Here is an 18552-nt window from a genome sequence, read left to right on the forward strand (position 1 = left end):
AACAATATAGAAACACACTCACACACTACTGAGATGTTCTCACTAGGACCGAGACTATTTTTGCTTTTTGCTCACACTGCGACTGAAGCTCAAACAATGAAAAGCCGTCACGTGCTACAAAAATGCTCTCACACGCTTGTGATTTTTTTCTTGATCCACAGGCGATATTGAAAAGCTCTCATGCAAACTAATTAAATGAACTCACGACATACTGAAATATACATTTCAGTAGCATGTATGAAAGGTTCTCAGTGGTGTTTGAGTCCTCATTAGTTTGAGCCCCCCCTTCACCTCTCAACTCTGAACTTTGTCATACTCTTAAAGACTGACGTAATGATCACACTCCGTCCCAAAAACTACAAAAAAAAGACAATCGATTCTTCCAAGTAGGTGCCAGTGAATAGATACGCCCTTCGCCCCCCCCCCTCCTTTTTTTGAGTGACCTTCGTCTCCTGCCATTCAGTGTGAAAGAGACAAATTGACCTTTGGAGTGGCCCTCGTACATCTGTGACAAGTGGAGCGGGTTAACGTGGCTCGGCAAGAAAAGCGCCATAACAAGGTGATCATTCTTGAGATTCCAACAAGTGCTTGATTCGCTTAAGCCACGTTGACTCTGCCGACACGTTCGTGTGGAAAGATGTTTGTTTATTTAGGCGCTTTCCTTGATATTCAGCGTAAGGTCCATCTATGTATTCGTATCTTCTGTGTTCTCACTGGTAAGACAATTAATCAAGTGGAATAACTCGGACACGCTAGTAGAACTTATGACAAGTGCCATTTTTATCTTACTAGAATAGCAAACGCTGGTTATCACTAGCCATTCAACGTGTTCCCGAATGCACTTGTGAATCTTACTTGAGAGTGCAAAGAACATAATATTTCAAGAATATCAAACAAATCATCAAACAGCGTCGTCATCAAGGTTATTAAACATTTGTTTAATATTTTTGCAATTTAATACAGGTTGTGCAGGTCCTCTTGGTGCTTGGTAGACTTTAATAAAGTACTGACAGCGCAATGCTGCTCTCTTGTGGCCAGGAGGCACATTGCCTCCTAGAAAGAAGTCAATTTCATGCATCGTGATGTTAAAGACCTTATAAATTAAATGAATTAAAAAAAATATGATATGAAAAATGAAAGGTCGGAAGGTAAGCTTTACCATTGTGCTGTAAAATACACAATTTTATAAATTCATAGTTACGTAACTATTTAGTTGACTTTTAGTAAGGTTAATACACATTTTGAGGCTTCAGTTTTATTGATATTTCATTCATCGAGTTTGATATTGAAAACAAAACAAACAAAGCAAAGGTCCAAGTGATATTTTGGAGGTAAATCTTCCAAAATGTGCACATAAAAATACACTCACCAATGTTAGCAAAAAATATAAATAAAAGAAAGTAAAATGTGCTTTGATTATTGAGGCCAGCAGTAAATGTTATCAAAAACAACGCAGTGGTTTTATTCCTCCAAATTATATTTAATGCCATTGTAAGCCAATTCAACATTAAGCAGTTCAAGGATACAAGAAAACAAATGACTTAAATAATAATTCAATTAAAATATGCTGCGCATGAATTACATTAAGAAAACTATAGGTTAATAAAAAGAAAAAAAACATGTTATATTTTTTTCAATTAAAGCCACTGTAACATTATGCAAATTTGAACAATTACTGAACAATTCTTTGCAAAGCTCCACAGGGAGCTCAGGTGCCACAAATACACTTTGAGAATGACTGTCTTAATAGTTGTGCAGATTCATGTAAGTCCAAAGCTGTCCTTTGTAATTGTGATTTCACCTGTTCATTATGTACGTAAACAATTTCTAGCCTGTAAAAAGCAATATGACGTGAATGTTTTTGATTGCTTGAATTCACGTGCATGTGACCTTGTGACATGAACGTTCCAGAAGTTCCCCGGTAGTGATTGTGAACGCATGAAGTGTGAGAGAGAGCAGGTTAATCCTGCTGCGCAGACTCATTCAACGCCCGAGGCTTCTGTCGCATTTGAAGTTTGATGCTATTAGTTTGAAGTCGGAACACAATTAACTCGAGTGCTGTATGTGTGTTTGTTGAACTTTTTTATTTCTAAGTAAACATCCATCACTGCCTCTTAGACGTGTCTTCTGAAGACATGCACCATGCGTGAAAATGTGAACGCTGCACAGTGGCCGACTCCCCCTCAAGCGTTGATGAAGTCCAGATCAAGCGCATACTTGAGACAAAATTGCAAAGTTTTTGGAGCGCATGAGTTCCTTTTCATAAATTCTGACTTTACAAAGAACAATAATGCTTGATTTATGTTCAGACGTTCCCAATTTGTGAACACGTTCACTTCACACCCTTAAAGCGTTCCAATTGTACTTGTTGTGGAATTAGAAAAGTCCCCGATTGTCAACTTGTATTTAATTCTGCTTTCTGAGGTCGTGTGAGGAAGTTTCAGAACCACCACGGCATTGTGGAGGAGTGTCATTCTTAGAATTGGCTAAACTCGTCCTTGTGTTCGTCTCATTTGTTTGTGTGGCAGGCACGTAGCAACGACACCTTTGAAACAAAATTAGAACACTACACCCCTCTGATGGTGATCACGTTGGTTTAGTCATTAATTAATGTTGTGTCACAGACAAAAATAATATAAAATTTGTGTTTTTGATAAGAAAAATAACACTTGGCGGTATTGCACTTTATGAAAACATCCAGTAATAATATAATTAAATACAATGTAAAGATTTAATCAGATTGTGCCTCAATTGAAAAAAATTCAGCGACGACGCGAATCCATGATTTCAGAAATTGCAAAACTGTGAGTGTCCACTGAAAACGAATTATTTTATATTCTTTAGCCCTTATAAAATGACTATGATTCCTGCAGCTTACTGAGAAGTTGTGCTTTTCTTCATTGTTTGTGTCCATATAGATATGCATATTAGGGCTGTCAAAATTAAAGCGTTAACTCAGGATTATTATTATTATTTTTTTAATTCACACGATTAAATATTTTAACTCAGTTAAATATATATATATATATATATATTAATTATTATTATTATATTTGATCTTGTATTTATTTTATTTATATTATATTATTGGCTGAATAACCGACGTGCCAAAGTAATTTTTAACGTACTATCCCAATGTCAATACGGTAAGAAAGTATACTTTCTTACCTTCAACCACTACCTCATATATTTTTGTATATTTCTAAGTACCCTGCAGGTCACTCAAAGTCACTGTGCAAATATAGTAAATTAAAAGCAAGCAGTTGGAACAGAACAGAAAACATCCATGAAAATGTATATCGACGTACGTGTTTACACATTATACTGTATTTAAATGTGAGGAATTATGTGTGACAACGTGACACTGATCGTCCACTTGTTGACCGATTGCATAAGTGTGTTTGATGTGCGGTTACTCATTAACTAATTAGTCAACCGTGCCAACATAGCACTTTGTTATTATTATTTTTTGGGTTCTTATCTCATAGTATGAAAGGATGGACTTATTGCTTCAGGGGCTTGAGCTGTTTTCACTATCGCTTCCTGCACTTTTTGTCGTATATGTGCAGGGAGTGTCGGAAGGGTGGGAATTGGGAATGTGAGCCGCTTGTCGCCACGATTGTCCTTGCTGAGACATTAGACACACACGTCCAGTGAGGACATTAAAAAATAATGCCACCGTCATCAATTATTCATCGCCAGCAACAGGTGCCCCACTTTGCCATTTTTGAAAGTTCTGCTTGTGTTACATTATACACAAACAGAAACATCTGTGTTTACACATAATTTACATTTTTTAAAATGTGGTGATGACATCAGCACATTGGTGCAGTGGTCACATTTGTTTGTTGCTTGTGTGTGTCTTGGCCAGCAGGCTACTGCGGCTGCCTTTCGCGTTGAAAAAGATTAATTGAAGTCTCTCAAATGTTCCATAGGTGTGAATATGACTATGAATTGTTTTGTTCTCTGTATGTGCCCTATGATTGACTGGCAACCAGTCCAGGGTGTGCCCCACAAGTCAGGGTCTGCCAAAATAATTAGATAATTGAAAACGAGCAGAGCAAGATTAATACAAGCAACCTATGGCCTCTACAATTACAAGCCATACTCAAAGTGGTGGCCATTTGTTTCCAAGGCATTTACTGTGTGTACTGCTCACCCCCCCAAAAAAAAAAAAAAAAAAATAATTTAAAAAAATAGTGCATGTACATCAGATTCCTGCTGGCAGGTCAAAACAAATTAAATAATAAATTAAAAATAAATAAATAAATAAATCAGGAAAGCGTGGCGGGGAGCACCGGTATCTAAAGTCGCAACGTTACATTAACAGCACTTTATATTTTTTATGTACAGAATACTTTAATGCACAGGTAATGCTTGACTGGTTTGTGTAGATTGCAATAAGACGCAATATCTAAACCAGTATTACAGGTCGCATTTCATTTCTTCCTGTTAGCGACATTGTTTCTCAGCCTACGTCGTCATGGCGTTGACAGTTCTTGTTCCATTTCATTGTGTCAAGAAAGTGTCAGGATTGTTCGCGGTGACTTGAGCCGCGAGGATATGTCACCGAGGAGCTCCACCTGGAGCTCCACCTGCCCCGGTTCGAGTGGGAGGACCCGGGCCAGGCCAGGCCACACCATCCCCGCCCTCTTTGCGAGGTCTGCTCTGTCAAAGAGGGGCAGGGAGGTGAAATGTGGCCCGACAGGTCGGATGGGGAGCTCAGACAGAAAGAGAACGAACTGAGTAGCCGAGGGACCGAGCAGCTTGTCAGTCAGGTGGATTGGCGGCGCGCGCACGCAGCAAACGAGCAATGACCCCGCCGTGCTGCTGACGGACAACACGCCGAACCCAAACTCACTGGACGACGGTGGAATTTCCATATGGTGCCTCTGAGAGTTGGAGCGCAACTCAGGAAGGAGCAGTGAGAGGAAGAGTGGGAGGAGGGTCGACTGAGGAGGAGGAGGAGGAGGAGGAGGGGGGACACGCTGTGGAATCGTGGAGTGGACACAAGCGGAGACATGCTTCACTACGGGCCGAGACGAACCTTTTCCAGGACCACCACCACCACTGCCGACGCACTTGAGTCCAATAGCGAGGTAAGACGTTCCAAAGTGAGAAGACATCCACTTTGTCTCACCGGCGTCTTTTGGTTTTCTTGTCCTCTGTCCACTCTTTATTTTTGCAAATCCATGGAGTGTCTGTGATCGTACCTCCGTCCTGTTTCCTCGATGCATTTGGACAATGTGTGCGTAAAACAGGATGTGTACAAGAAGGCGAGGCCAAATGTGCTGCAGGCTGACCGCTTGTCATTATTGCAACAATGCAATGAAATAAATAAATGGCCTTTGGAGACTAAGGACGCTGAAACTTGATGCTGGAATGAGGGTGTATGTGTGTGTGTGTGTGTGTGGGGGGGGGGGGGGGTGCGCGGGCGTGTGTTGTTTGGGGGGCGTTGGGGGTTGTTTCGACAAACACAACAAAAACCTCAGCCTGTTGGCACGATGAAAAAAGGAAAAAGTATTGCGTGTTTGCGTTTTAAGAAATGCGAATTTAATTTATTCATCTTTATCATCTAATTTCAAATCTTAATATAATTATTATTATTATTGCACAGTACATTATTTATTATACCAAAGTATGAGAATTCCTGTAATAAAATGTCATATTTTTAATATGTTCATTTGCAGATTTGTATATTGTCTTTATTCATAAATATATATCACACCAAGTGTATATATATATATATATATATATATATAATGTGTGTGTGAGTGTGTGTTTTAGTTTAATTATGTTAAAAGTTTTCACAAGATAATTAATTAATTATATCATTCATCATTAGTTAACAATATTTATGCTTTTGCAAATGCCAAAAAGTTTAAGTTCCCGTGTCTAATTGACCTTTTTATTGATGTATTACAGATCACTATATTGGTAATATGAGGACCTAAAAACAATTAAAACACACATTTTTACATTTAATGACAAATGATCGCACTTTGTAAAATTCTGAACAGCCACACAATTGTATAAAAAAATAACCACAGTAAATTGCAACATGACTGTCGTCTTTATATTCCCTGAAATGTGAGCATTAATCACATTTTTACTTTTTATTTTTTGCTTTTTAGAGGACAATCAGGCGCCTCAGGTTGACTTTGCATCCAGGAAATTCCAACAAGGAACACAAAGGTTCTCATCCCGAAACGGTAAGTCGTTTGTTTTTTCATTTATTTATTTATTTATTTTTCGGTCCATCGCCGAGATTCCACATTATCCATGTCCATTCTGCCTTGACTGAAAATACTTCATCAAAAATCTCCTCAAGATGTCTGGTCTGCGTTATATAATCATGAGTGAAGGGCGTGTGCAATGGTGCCTACACGTGTTTCACATTGGACCAAAGGACTCACTGAAGCTCTATTTTACATCTCAAGTACTGTCCAAGGTGGGCCAAAAGTCGGTATCGTTTTTAAGTTTGTATTTTATTTTTGAAACAAAGGAAAGATGAAAGAGAGGAAGATATTAAGTAAACAAGAAAGTCTGGAAAAGGACTGAAGGAAGGAAACAATGATGGTATTGAGTGTAGATAGAGAGAGAGAAGGACAAAGGAAAGAAGGTTGGAAGGCTCTGAAGGGTGTAAAGAAGGATGGAAGGTAGGACAGAAAAAAGGAAGGAAGGAAGCAAGGATGTATGAAAGGAAGGATGGGTGCAACGGAGCAGGAAGAAGGATGACGCGAAAGGAGACGGAAGGAAGGTAGGAAGAAAGGAGGAAGGAAATAAGTAACAAGGATGGATGGAAAGACTGTAGAAAAGCAGGGTGTGAACAAGGAAGGAAGGAAACTAGGATTGTATGAAAAGGAAAGGTAAGAGGGAGGATGGAAGCGTAGAAGGAATGGAAGTAGAACAGAAGGCACAAAGGACACGAGGGTGGTATGAAAGGATGTTAGGAGGAAGGATGGGTGGAAGGAAGTGTGCGGAAGGAAAGAAGGAAACGAGGATAATGTGAAAATAAAGGATGGAAAAAGGAAGGAAGACTTGTTAGAACTGAAGGAAGGGCAGAGGGAAGGTTTTAAAAATGTAGGGAAGGACAAAGGAAAGGGAAGAACAGGTTGGAAGGACAGAAGACGTGAAGGAAGCAAGGAAACAAAGTTGTTAGGACGAATGAGCCAAGTCGACTTGAACCCCTCAAGATCTTTTCACACGGCAAAGCACAACTTTGCAAAATCTAACTCCTCAACTCACGTCCACATAATTCCTTGGCACCAAGATGCCAGAAAACGGCGTCAAAGTATTACTTTGATTATTTTGGCCTGAGAATAGGTTCACTCAACATTTTTCACATACTTTTTCAAAGTGAGCACCTTCGATTTGATCTCCGCACGCTCACCGGCTGCCTGTTTTCCTCCCAGCTGTTTCATGGAGTGCTAACGTGATCCGTGTGTCTCTGCCTTCAAGTCAACTTGCGTGCTGACTGTATGTACATGCTGCAGGCACCGCTCTGCGAGTGTTTGCAGTGGCTGACACGACACCGCCCCGGCCGCTTTTGTTTTTTTTTTTTTTTGCATGACGACGTGACTCGTCATGTTTTTGTGGCGTCCTTATGTTGCAAGTCTATTCCGGACCCTGACGTAGACGTGGCTGTCATTTGTGAAAACTTTGACCCGGCAGGGCTATGTCTCTCACGCACACACACACACACACACTGATAAGGCAGCAGAGTAACCTGTGAGCGTGCTTCCCTTCCAGAGGGTGTGGTCACGTGTTGGAAGGGACGAGATGTTGTTCGAACAGTGAGAGGCGAGGAACACGTTTGCCGCCTGTGATGATGTATTCCGTGCGCCTATTATGACACGGACATTTTAATACCTCCGTCAGACTGCATGTGTTTGACTTTGGCAGTGTGGTTTTATGGCTCATTAGGTGGAGATGTGATAATAGCAGATAGCGTACAGATACTGTATACTCTAAAACATGTGTGGGCAAACTAGGGCCCGGGGGCCATATACGGCCCATTAAACGTTTTAATCCGGCCCGCCAAACTTGAAAAAAATGAAATGAATAAACCTTTTTATTGTTAGAATAAATCAATTTTCATGCAGTAAATGAATAAAATAAGTACAGGGCCCCAACATGCTACTTTTTTCATGTGGCCTCTAAAGCTGATGGAAAAAAAAATGCTTAAATAATACACATTACACACGTGCACCTTCTTTAGTGCAGCAATATAATTGAAAAAAGGAACACGAGCATTTTGTAGAAATGACATATCTCTGTTCAAATGCCGGGAGTCAAAGTTCAACACGACTGAACTGTACGTTGGCAGCGATCTTTTGCCATTCCACAGACACGTACCACTTCTGAGTTTACTCTTAAACTTCATTGACAGTCTCCGTTATCGTTCACACAAACAATTCCAAGCTGCATGCCGGAGGATTTCCTGAAGCGGTGCGGCTGATATTGTGCGACAATGCAGATAAACATCAACGCAGCGCTCGTTCAAGGCACAAGCAAAGTTCACGAGGTTATAAAGTACCGACTACCTCGTGTCCTCCACACATTGAATTGAACATTTTGAATATTAATGTTTATCATCTCGATAAAGTCCTCAAAATTATCTTTTTTACTCTAATAATAAGTGAATCCTCTCAACATGATTAGCGCAGGGGTGGGCAAACTACGGCCCGGGGGCCACATGCGGCCCGTTAAACGTTTTAATCCTGGGGCCCTTAAAAAAATGCGACACATTGACAATAATCCACACATGCAGTGACCAGAAAAATTCATTTGCGACCGTTCAGCTCAAAATGGCGGACAAAGTGGCGCCGTTACAAGTGGCCACATTGCCTGCAATGGAATTTGTTACCGCAAAAGTTCATCTTTTTTCCACCCCAAGTGGCCTTGACTGGCGTTTGTCTGAAGGCTCTTTGTGTCTTATGCCCTTCATGATAAAGTCATGCGATACAGAGGAACCTTTGTTGAGCCGAGCACTCAACGACACACTAAAGTGTTTTACTCTGGCGCTGGCGTGTAATTAATTCAAAAACCTGTCTTCAAGTTGTTTGTACCTGTCCATGTGCACTCACTGACGGCCATAATATTAGGTACCCCATAGGAGAGCTGTCTAATTTTTAATGCTTTTTAGAGATTTTTTTTAACTCATTTACTACCATTGACAGCTAAAGACGTCAAAAATCCATTTCTTTTTTTTTTTTTTTTTTTACTCAGCTGGTAGTGAATAAGTTAAAGGATTCTGATTCAGATAAGCATGTCCAGGTGTACCTAATTAAATATTCTCCTCCTGGCAACAAAAAATGGACTTTACTCTATTTCCCACAAACTCACACGGCTTTGGTTTCGGTGAAATAAAATCAAGTCAACACTGCGCAGCAGTGTGTATTTAAACACATTGTAACAGTCAGAGTTGGCATTTATTGTCGTGTTGTTGAGAGGTTGAAAGAAAAAGCCGGTCGTGGCGCTGTTCTCAGGAGTCAGGTGAAGTGTTGGAGAAATGAGGGGCTGGCCTTTGTCCATATGATAACACACGCTCTCTTTGTTCTGGTCCTCTTCGTTCTTTATCTCGGCTCCATGTGAAGACCGATGCCTCCGTTGATGGACATCAGGTCTGGAATGTTAGTTTCGAAGCACGTTTGTCGGCTGGCGGGTTGACGCAAAGCACAGCTTGTTTTCAATCATTTCAGAATTAAAAGTGTTAATGTGATTTGTTTGTGTGCAGGATGGCGGGAAGAAGAGGAATGGCTTCATTCAAAGAGAGAGGCCGGCTGGCAGAGAGTCACCCAAGCAGGTACCGTCGGCCGATGCATGAATAATGAACACCGCGCTGCATGTGCTGAACACTAACCGGCCAAAAATATTCGCCATACCCGCACATCTATTAAGCTTATCGTGTTCAATTAATTAAATCCAATAGATTAATGAGTCTAAACACAGCAATGACTTGAGATACAATTTTAATTTGTTCCATGACCACTCTAACTCAAGACACTCATATCTCAAAGCATCTTTAGCCATTAAAAGGAATAGAAAATCCAACAAAATACTTTTTTTTTTTTTTAATTTTTTAAAAAAAGGAACCCAACGCTCCATAATAACGTCTCCGGCTTTCCTGTGCGGACTTTGCATATTCTTTCCGTGCCTGTGTGGGTTTTCTCCGGGTATTCCAGTTTCCTTCCACATTCTACAAACATACATGCTACGTTAAAATGGCCCTCAAAATTGTCCCTCGGTGTGATTGTGAATATGAATGGTTGTTTGTCTTTGTGTGCCCTGCGATTGGATTGCAACCAGTTCAGGGTGTACCCCGCCTACTCCTCAAAGACGGCTGGGATAGGCTCCAGCACACCCGCAAGCCACGTGAGGAGAAGTGGCTCAGATAATGTATCGATGGACAAAAGTATATAGTAGTGATGGGTAAATGAAGCTTCAAATCTGCTTCATGAACCAGTTGTAGTATTTTTGGACTCCAGTAGATGGCACTCTCTGTTCAACATTGGGCTGAAAGCACACTGACTTGACATTTTTTAAACCGTTTATTTAAAGCAACAGTGCCGTCTACAGGACTCCAAAATACAACAACGGGTTCATGAAGCAAATTTGAAGCTTCATTTTCCCATCACTAGTTTATAGTACTGGTGTCATAAAACCGAACGGAAATAATCCAAAGTTTTTAAATATAAAATTTAAAAATTAAATATCGTGAGTCAGCATGCTGTAGTAATATCTGGCCTTCTTTGCAGAGGATAAAGAATATATGCTCGTTAGTATTGTATTGTCTGTCTACATTTGTTGATGCACCATTTGTCTTCAAAATCCAGAAAAATTCTGTAAAATGCCCGCCTCTGGCATTTGGAGGTCACTTTTCACCTCCCGATCGTGCGTCTGTATGCGCCGTTCTAGACCATCGCCGGCACGGATGTAAATGCACCCATTTTTATACCGACTACTTTCTGTCACCAAATTAGCAGCTGCGTCATGGCAAGGCGGCTTGGTTCGCCGGCACACCCATACAGTTGCAACACGGCACCAAACACGCTAGACGATACTTGTACTGGCACGAAAATGAAGTTACGCCCGTTTTTACACTGAGCGCACGGGCGCCGGTCTCCCAAAATGTCCAAAGTGTTTAGGAAGGTCAATCAAAGTCAACTGTCTTTCATATTTATTTGTATTTATCTTAGCGTAAAACTAACCTATGAGACCAAAAGATTTCTGTATAACAGTACAATTGTTACTTATTGAAATTCCGATTAATTTATTGTGTTTGTTTAAAAATAAAATAATCGCATGATAAACAGCAATCGCAATATTGAGGAACAAAAAAAAGTTGAGCGCAAGTTATAACACGGCGACTCCCATTCATTCGTTAGCTCGTCTATGGCATTTTGTTTTGTTTAAAGCCATGCGGTTGTTTTAAATACTCAGCCTGTACTTCTCTTTGTTTTACTTTTTGTATTTCAGTAAACTTCAACTGGGAGTGGCATTAAAAAATTGAAAGGCTCTTTTTTTGAAAATATTTCCCGATGTGCCAAACTTTTTTTTTTTTTTTGTTCTGCACGTGCAGTGAGTTAAATTCTTAGGTTTCATCTCAAATTTTAACTTGTAAGTTAAACCAAAACAAACAAAAAAATCAGCTAAACGGCAGCTTGTATCTTGAAAAAAAAAAAATCCCCCACAGTCATGTGACTCTTATCTCAAGGCCTCGCCGTCTTGGAAACACTTTTCAGTATGAAGCAGCACATAAACCACAAAAGATTGCAGCTTCATCTTGGATCGTCTGCACAACACGACAATCATTTTAGCACCAAATTCCTAATCTATGACCAAAAAAATGCTGGAAGTGAAACGTGAATATTTGTGGCTTGTGACTTGTCACATGACAAGATAAGAAACCAGTCCAGCGAAATTAGTAGATTGTGGCAGATTTGTCTCATATTAAAGCGCGAGAGTCTGTCAACGTGTGTGCGCTTCTTCGTGTTCGTCTTTTCACTAATATACAATGTGATGCAATATAGACTCATGATTGACACACAGAACCTCGTTCAATATTTGCTTTTATTTTTTTACACTGCCGCTGTCTGCTTTGCTTCACGCGACTGCTGGAGGCCTAAAAGGCAGAAAAAGGAGCAGCTCATGTTCTGGGTTGCAGAAACATGACACTCTCAATTCAGCTTTTTTTTTTTTTTTTTGTGACATCCGTTCACAACTTCCTTTTTCCACTGTTGAGTAGAAACAGTGCTGCAATTACTTTATGATGTTGTGCATCATGTGCTGTAGATTTTTCTTTCACCAGTAGGGGCGCTCTACTGTTAAGAAAATACACTAAAAAAATCCAGATTTTTTTTTTCTCTCTTGAGTCTGTTATGTTTTAATGAGCAAAGTTGTTGTCGTGTTAAAAGGCATCGTTTTAACAATCTGTTTATGCATTCACAGTACAAAATCGTTCTGTACATGCAGTAAACAACTCATTTTTTTTCAACATAGAAAACTACGGTTTATTGCCTAATGCGGCTTGTATATTGTTGTTTTTTTGTTGTTTTTTTTCCCCAGAAAGTGTTGCTGCAGCTTATATACGGGTGTGTCTTATAGTCTGGAAAAATACAGTAATGCAGTGAATATGGAATTCAGACAACGACATGTTACTAAAGAAACAAAACTGCGCACTAGTGACGCCCAAAGTGTGCCTGGTGTAATTTTTTTCAATGTCAGTAGTACTAGAAGCTTGTAAAGCGATCGTGTATTAGTAGTAATATATATATTTTTTTTTTATGACATCACCTGCACACTAGTCAAACAAATTTGATATACGAGTAGGACGACTGCATATTTGAGGCACAAACACGCACACACACACACACACACACACCCATAAAGTGACAGTCCCAGCTGAAGGAAACCTGAGCAGTGCGTTCTTGTCTCCCTCAGCACCTCGGTGACCTGACCAATGGGCAGCCCGAGCCCTCGCTGCAGCATCGCGGGCCCAAAATGTACGGCATAGTGCAGAGTAACAACCCTGACAGACAACAGCAAGTGATGGCGCGAGAGTGGACTGTCAGTCACCTTCATGATGAAATGAAATACATCCGGGAGGTGAGCGGAGGACCAACGCAAAACAATACAACATGTTCTCGTTTGTTTGCCAGATCACAGATCTTATCCGCATGCTTTCTCACGGTGCGTTTATACAGGTGAGAGATTCTCTGGAGAAGGTCAGAGAGCGCATGTACGGCCAGTTTGGTGGCATGCAGCAATCTGTGCGCAAGCTCTCAGAGGAAATAAAGGTAAGACGTGCGAGCAGTAAGCATCTCGTGATTAGGATCATAACGATCATGTTTTATTGCCATTTTATATGAGGGATGTCCAAAGTAGAGCCTGGCAAATACTTAAGTTGAACCACTGAGAACGAGAGTGGGCTAACTCCATTTTGGTCATTTTTCTAATGTTAAGTGCAGAAATTAATAGAGAAAGAGAACATTTTTCAGATGAATATTAAAGTCCACTTTTGCTCATCACTTTTCTTTTTTACTTGGGTGCCAGTGCATCCGCATGTTTGTGTACAGCAGTGCTTCTCAAACAGTGGGGCGGGGCCTCCTTGGGGGGGCGTGGTGCAATGCTGAGGGGGGCGCGTGTGACCCTGGGGAACATGCTTTTTTTCCCCGCCTACTACAATGAAGTGTAATTGCACCTCCACTCCAGTAGTTGGCAGTGGCGCTCTCTTGGCCCAACGTGCACAGTGTGTATTAACTCTACGGTGTTTTTTTTTTGTTTTTTTAACAACGAAAGTGCTATTATTTATAGTTGCGGCGGAGAGTGGGTGGTGGGGTGGGGGGCAAATTTTTTCTTCTTGCTAGGGGGGGTAACAGACAATAATTGAGAGGCACTGGTGTACAGTAAGTGATTGTAATAAATCATCTTTCATATTCTTTGACTTGTCTGCTGTGTGGACTTAGACTAACTCTAAATCACGCTTCTTTTTTTTTTTAAATTCCAGAAAAGGAGTTAATCTCTTCTAATGTGTGTTCAACATGTGTGTTTTACAGACTGCCAACTCCCGCCGCAGGAGTCTGGAGTCAGAGGTGAGAATCCGCACAGCAGCGATGGAGAAATTTGATCAGATGAACAGCTCCCTTATATCATCCAATATCGGCCTCCAGGTAACAAACCGTGTCTTTGCACCTGTAAAGACGTACGGTACTTAGTTCTACGTTGAGAACATTTATATTTCCTTGGTAGAAATCCCTTCTGGAGAACTGTCAGAATCGAGTGGACGCGAGGGAAGATTTGAAGAGTTTGCGCAATACCTGTGAGAGAACACAAGAACAGCTCAGAGACAAAGAGAGAGAGCTGGCCGCAGCACATGCCGAAAACGAGACGCTCAAACTTCAGGTAGGATGGATGACATCACTGTGGAAGTACCTGCTCCGACACATTCACGGAAACTGTGGCTGGTACGACAAGTCGGCCTGCACTGAACAGTCCGATAAGAGACGTTGGACTTGTTGTACAGGATTGTGTGAGAAAAGATCAGACTGAACACACACACATATTGTTTACATGTGTCCTGACCAGCTTGACATACCGCATTCTGTTATGTATACAGGGATCTGGGACATAGGTAGTAGCAAAGCAATCATCAAATTACAGTGAGCCTCCAGAAAACAAGGGCAGAGCTATGAAGAGGAATTTACATCCGCTTAAAAAAAAGGCTTATACGCTACTTTAATTACCTATAAATGCCACAGGATAGTGGCAAAGGACTACTTTTGTCCAAATCAGGGGTGGGCAAACTTTTTGATTGCCGGGCCACAATGGGTTCTAAAATTTGACAGAGGGGCCGGACCGGAGCAGATGGATGGAGTGTTTTGGTAACCTCACCTCATCGGAGAAAAAAAAAAATACATTTAATTTTAAATGAAAATGAACAAAAGCATGACGACAGAATATGTGCCTTTGACACACCGCAGTATTTAGAAAATAAAACAAAAACAAGGTTTATTCATTTAATTTTTTTCAAGTTCGGCGGGCCGGATTAAAATGTTTAACGGGCCGCATGTGGCCCCCAGGCCGCAGTTTGCCCATGACTGGTTTAAATGAACTTCCTTCAGTTCATCAGTACCTTAGCGCCAAGGTGCCACCAGGTGGTGCCAAAGTATTACATTTATGGCTTTGGTTTGAGTACAAGGACAGAAAATAAGTGACTTTTTCCAGTTTTTCAGCAAATAGTTGGTGCAATTTGGTGAATTTGCAACTTCTGAACCACAAATATGCGAAGGCTCCCTGAATAAAGTTTCACAGGCACCACATCAGGTATACATTCTTGTGTCATTTAATGACTCAGGAAAATCGTAGAATTAACTACCTACCAGACATATTCTAGATTTTCCCATGTGCATAAAATCGCACTATTTAGTGGAGAAGATGGAAAATGTTATTTTTTTTCAACCGTTTTCATTTTTATCATTGCTATCACTTCCACATTCTAACCAACGCCCTATTCAGGCATATATGGAAATGTCTTAACATTCACCTTTCCTTCCCTTTCATAAAAACAAAACAAAACATAACTTTTTTCACCATCCAGCATTGTAATCCGTTCACATCAGCTCAGACTGCTCACAGCAGTTGTTTTTTTTTTCTCTTTGCTATCCAGGTGGAATCTTCGCGAGAGGCCAACAGTAAAGCCCTAATGGAGCTCTCCATGTCACTCGAAAAGGACTATCAGGAAAAGCTGCTGGAAGAGCAAAGGAAACACAGGGAGGAGATTGAAATCCTCCAGGTCTTCTGCACTATTTGCTTTTCGATTGATGTGATACATCCATTGCCAAAAGACACAAACTCATGCTACATAAGAACATGTGCTGGGCAATTTCAAACAAACGCCAGAGCAAAACATTTTTTTAACGTACTTGCTTCCACAGGCGCAACTGGACGACTACATCAGACGGCTAGAGGAAGCTGAGATGAATATCAGGATCGCAGAGGACAAAATTGCTGAGCAAGATCTGAGGATCGGTGAACTTGAGCGCCTGCTCGACTGCATGGGAACGGTAACTATTGTGAGACAACAAAAACATCTCACGCGCATGATAATCATGTGACCGATCCCACAGGAAAAGAGCCAACTCCACCAGAAACTTCAGGAATGCGAACGCCGTCTTCGCGTGTTGGATAGGAGCGATGCAACAGACGGAGCTACGGCCAAAAGGTATCCGACCAATGTCCAAAAAAGGAGAGACAACAAACTGAATATGTGATGAGTGTCCAATGAGGAAAGGCAATGTTTGGTACACGCTGGTTTCCGAGTTTTGTTTTGGTGAGTGTGACGAGCGCAAATCGGTTGGAGCGAATAACGATGACTGGCGGTGGTCGGCAGGTCGCAAGAACTGCAAAGTGAAGCTGGAGGTCTTCGAGAGAGAATCAAGCACTTGAACGACATGGTCTTCTGCCAACAGCGGAAGGTCAAAGTGATGATTGAGGAGGTGAGAGAGCTCATTTCAGGTTGTGTTTTTCAAACATGAGGACATGAGGCAACGGACCAAACCTGACTGACATTGCTGCATATGCAACTTTTTGCCCATCCCTGTTGATTTCATTGATTAAAAAAAAGATCAATGGTGATTGATCATTGGTAAGTGGTAAGTATTCTTTAGTTCAAACCGCTAAACCACAGCTTCTGAAATAGTGGGGTGGGGAAACATGCTTTTTTTCTGCCATACTACAACAACGTGTAATTACAACTCCACTCCAATAGTTGGCAGTGGCGCTCTCCTTGCTCATTGTGCGCTGCAACTATTAAGTCTTCGATGTAGGTTTGTTTTGCAACAAAGACGCTATTATCTCGAGTTGTGACGGAGAGTGAGTGCTGGGGAGGGGCGCGATTTTTTTTTTCTTCTTGCTGGGGGCGGGGGGGGGCATAAAAGAAAAAAATTGAGAAGCACTGGTGTACGGTAAGTGAATGTAAAATATCATCTTTGTGACTTGTTTTCTTCTTGCAATACCAACAAACCTAAGGGTTGTTCCTTGATATGTGGCTCTCATGATCACTTGATTATCTGTGTTTTTTTTCTTGAAACGGTGAAGGTGCAAACACTACGAGCTCAAGTTGCTGAGAAGGACATGTTCATCTCAGAGCTGCTGGACCGAATTGCAATTGTGGAGTGTGAGGTAAGACTGCGTGTGTGCGTGTGCGTAGCGCGCGTGCGTGTGTGTGTGTGTGGGTTGGTGTATATTTGTTTGTGGTCAGTATACAAGCCGGTCTGGTTAAAAATTCTTTTGGTGCTCAGCGCTGCATAGCCTGAACTTTCAATCAATGGACGTTGGTATGTGGTGACTGCAGTCTTTGCATGAATATGACCGTCTTGTTTCCTGTTTTCCTTTTCCTAGAATAATGAATTAGAAGACAAGCTCAAGTATTTTATGTCCACACAGAGTAGTGAAGAAGAGGATTTGGACTTTGGGAAGACAAGACAAGTCTGCAGTACTCTCCCAAGGTAAGAAGCGACGTGGAGTGGAGTGTTTCGTTCAAAGGGGGTGTGGCGACTTCTTTTGCTTAACGTGTGACTGTTCAAACAGAGTTGACGAAGTACCGGGGCATGGTGTTGACTCTCCTATTCTGCATGAACTGACTCCTCTTCATCCTGTAGAACACCTCCCATCTGAATCTTTATTTGTCATACCACCTCCACCACAAATACGACCTCCTCCACCCCCAGATTCCGGCTTACCATACACATACGCTTCACGACCCTCGGAACCTCCTTTGTCACCCTCTTATCATCCCCTACCCCCTTTGCCTTCCTCACCCACACCACCTTCATCACCCACCCTAACTTCATCACCCACACCACCCTCATCACCCACACCAACTCCATCATCTCCCACGCAAGTATCAGACGAACCTCCTCTCCGCCGTGCTTCCCTCTTCCTTACAACGGTTACTCAACAAAGGACGTTCAAGCGTACCAACCCTCCTCCCAGCAGGATGGAGTCCAGTTTACTCCGCTACACGCCCGTCGAGTACAGCCGCTACCTAGAGGCCAACCCGACGCCCCAGATTGAATCGTACTCCTCCACCCGAATGTCATCGGAATCCCAAAGTTTTGAGAGCCAGCCCATAGACGAGGTGGACGCTGGAACAGACACTCAAGATGAAAGTTTGACCACCTCCGGGAGAGTGAGATCAGGGATCGCATACCTTGATACGCCGTTCTTGAAATTAATGGGAAAAAATGCAAATATTAAAGTCGAGTGATTGGAGAGGATGCAACATTTTTATTTTATTTTTTTTATTATGAACCACCTGTGTATCACGGCCAATCCTATCGAGACAAAAAAACACATTATTCAAATGATTTGAGCTCTGCTACAGATGTTAAACATATTAATTTGCTTTATTAATATTCCCCTTACTAATATTAGGAATAATTAGGGCTGTAAAAATAAAGCATTAACTCGCAGGTTAATTTAAAAAAGAAATTCACACGATTAAATATTTTTACTCAGTTTAATTTACTTCCAAAATAATTTGCATAC

The 18552-nt window shown here is 41.3% G+C and overlaps 1 protein-coding gene across 5 annotated transcripts; it reads left to right on the forward strand.

Moving 5' to 3' along the window:
* Positions 1 to 487: 487 nt before the first annotated feature.
* myzap (myocardial zonula adherens protein) lies at positions 488 to 18276 on the forward strand. Of its 5 annotated transcripts, none has more exons than XM_088297031.1 (14): positions 488 to 559; positions 6135 to 6212; positions 9740 to 9808; positions 12946 to 13110; positions 13209 to 13301; positions 14061 to 14174; positions 14254 to 14406; positions 15671 to 15796; positions 15939 to 16067; positions 16131 to 16225; positions 16394 to 16499; positions 17101 to 17184; positions 17404 to 17510; positions 17593 to 18276. In XM_088297031.1, exons 4-14 carry the CDS (start codon positions 13006 to 13008, stop codon positions 18269 to 18271), a joined length of 1791 nt encoding a protein of 596 aa, XP_088153157.1. In that variant the 5' UTR covers positions 488 to 559; positions 6135 to 6212; positions 9740 to 9808; positions 12946 to 13005; the 3' UTR covers positions 18272 to 18276. The 5 variants fall into 5 exon arrangements, with proteins under 5 accessions (XP_088153157.1, XP_088153155.1, XP_088153158.1 ...); XM_088297029.1 differs by lacking the exon at positions 488 to 559 and adding an exon at positions 4517 to 5099; XM_088297032.1 differs by lacking the exon at positions 488 to 559 and adding an exon at positions 4523 to 5099 and having other exon boundaries at positions 17998 to 18276.
* Positions 18277 to 18552: the final 276 nt, after the last annotated feature.

Source organism: Idiotropiscis lumnitzeri, chromosome 5, assembly GCF_059441095.1.
Source record: "Idiotropiscis lumnitzeri isolate Australia: NSW breed Sydney's pygmy pipehorse chromosome 5, RoL_Ilum_1.0, whole genome shotgun sequence".
Classification (NCBI taxonomy): Eukaryota; Metazoa; Chordata; class Actinopteri; order Syngnathiformes; family Syngnathidae; genus Idiotropiscis; species Idiotropiscis lumnitzeri.

Excerpts from the sequence above, each read along its gene's own strand:
- myzap (XM_088297029.1), top strand. The coding sequence starts at position 5,022 with ATGCTTCACTACGGGCCGAGACGAACCTTTTCCAGGACCACCACCACC. Across the intron at positions 5,100-6,134 it reads CACTTGAGTCCAATAGCGAG|AGGACAATCAGGCGCCTCAG; the intron begins GTAAGACGTTCC and ends TTTGCTTTTTAG. Across the intron at positions 13,111-13,208 it reads AAATGAAATACATCCGGGAG|GTGAGAGATTCTCTGGAGAA; the intron begins GTGAGCGGAGGA and ends GCGTTTATACAG.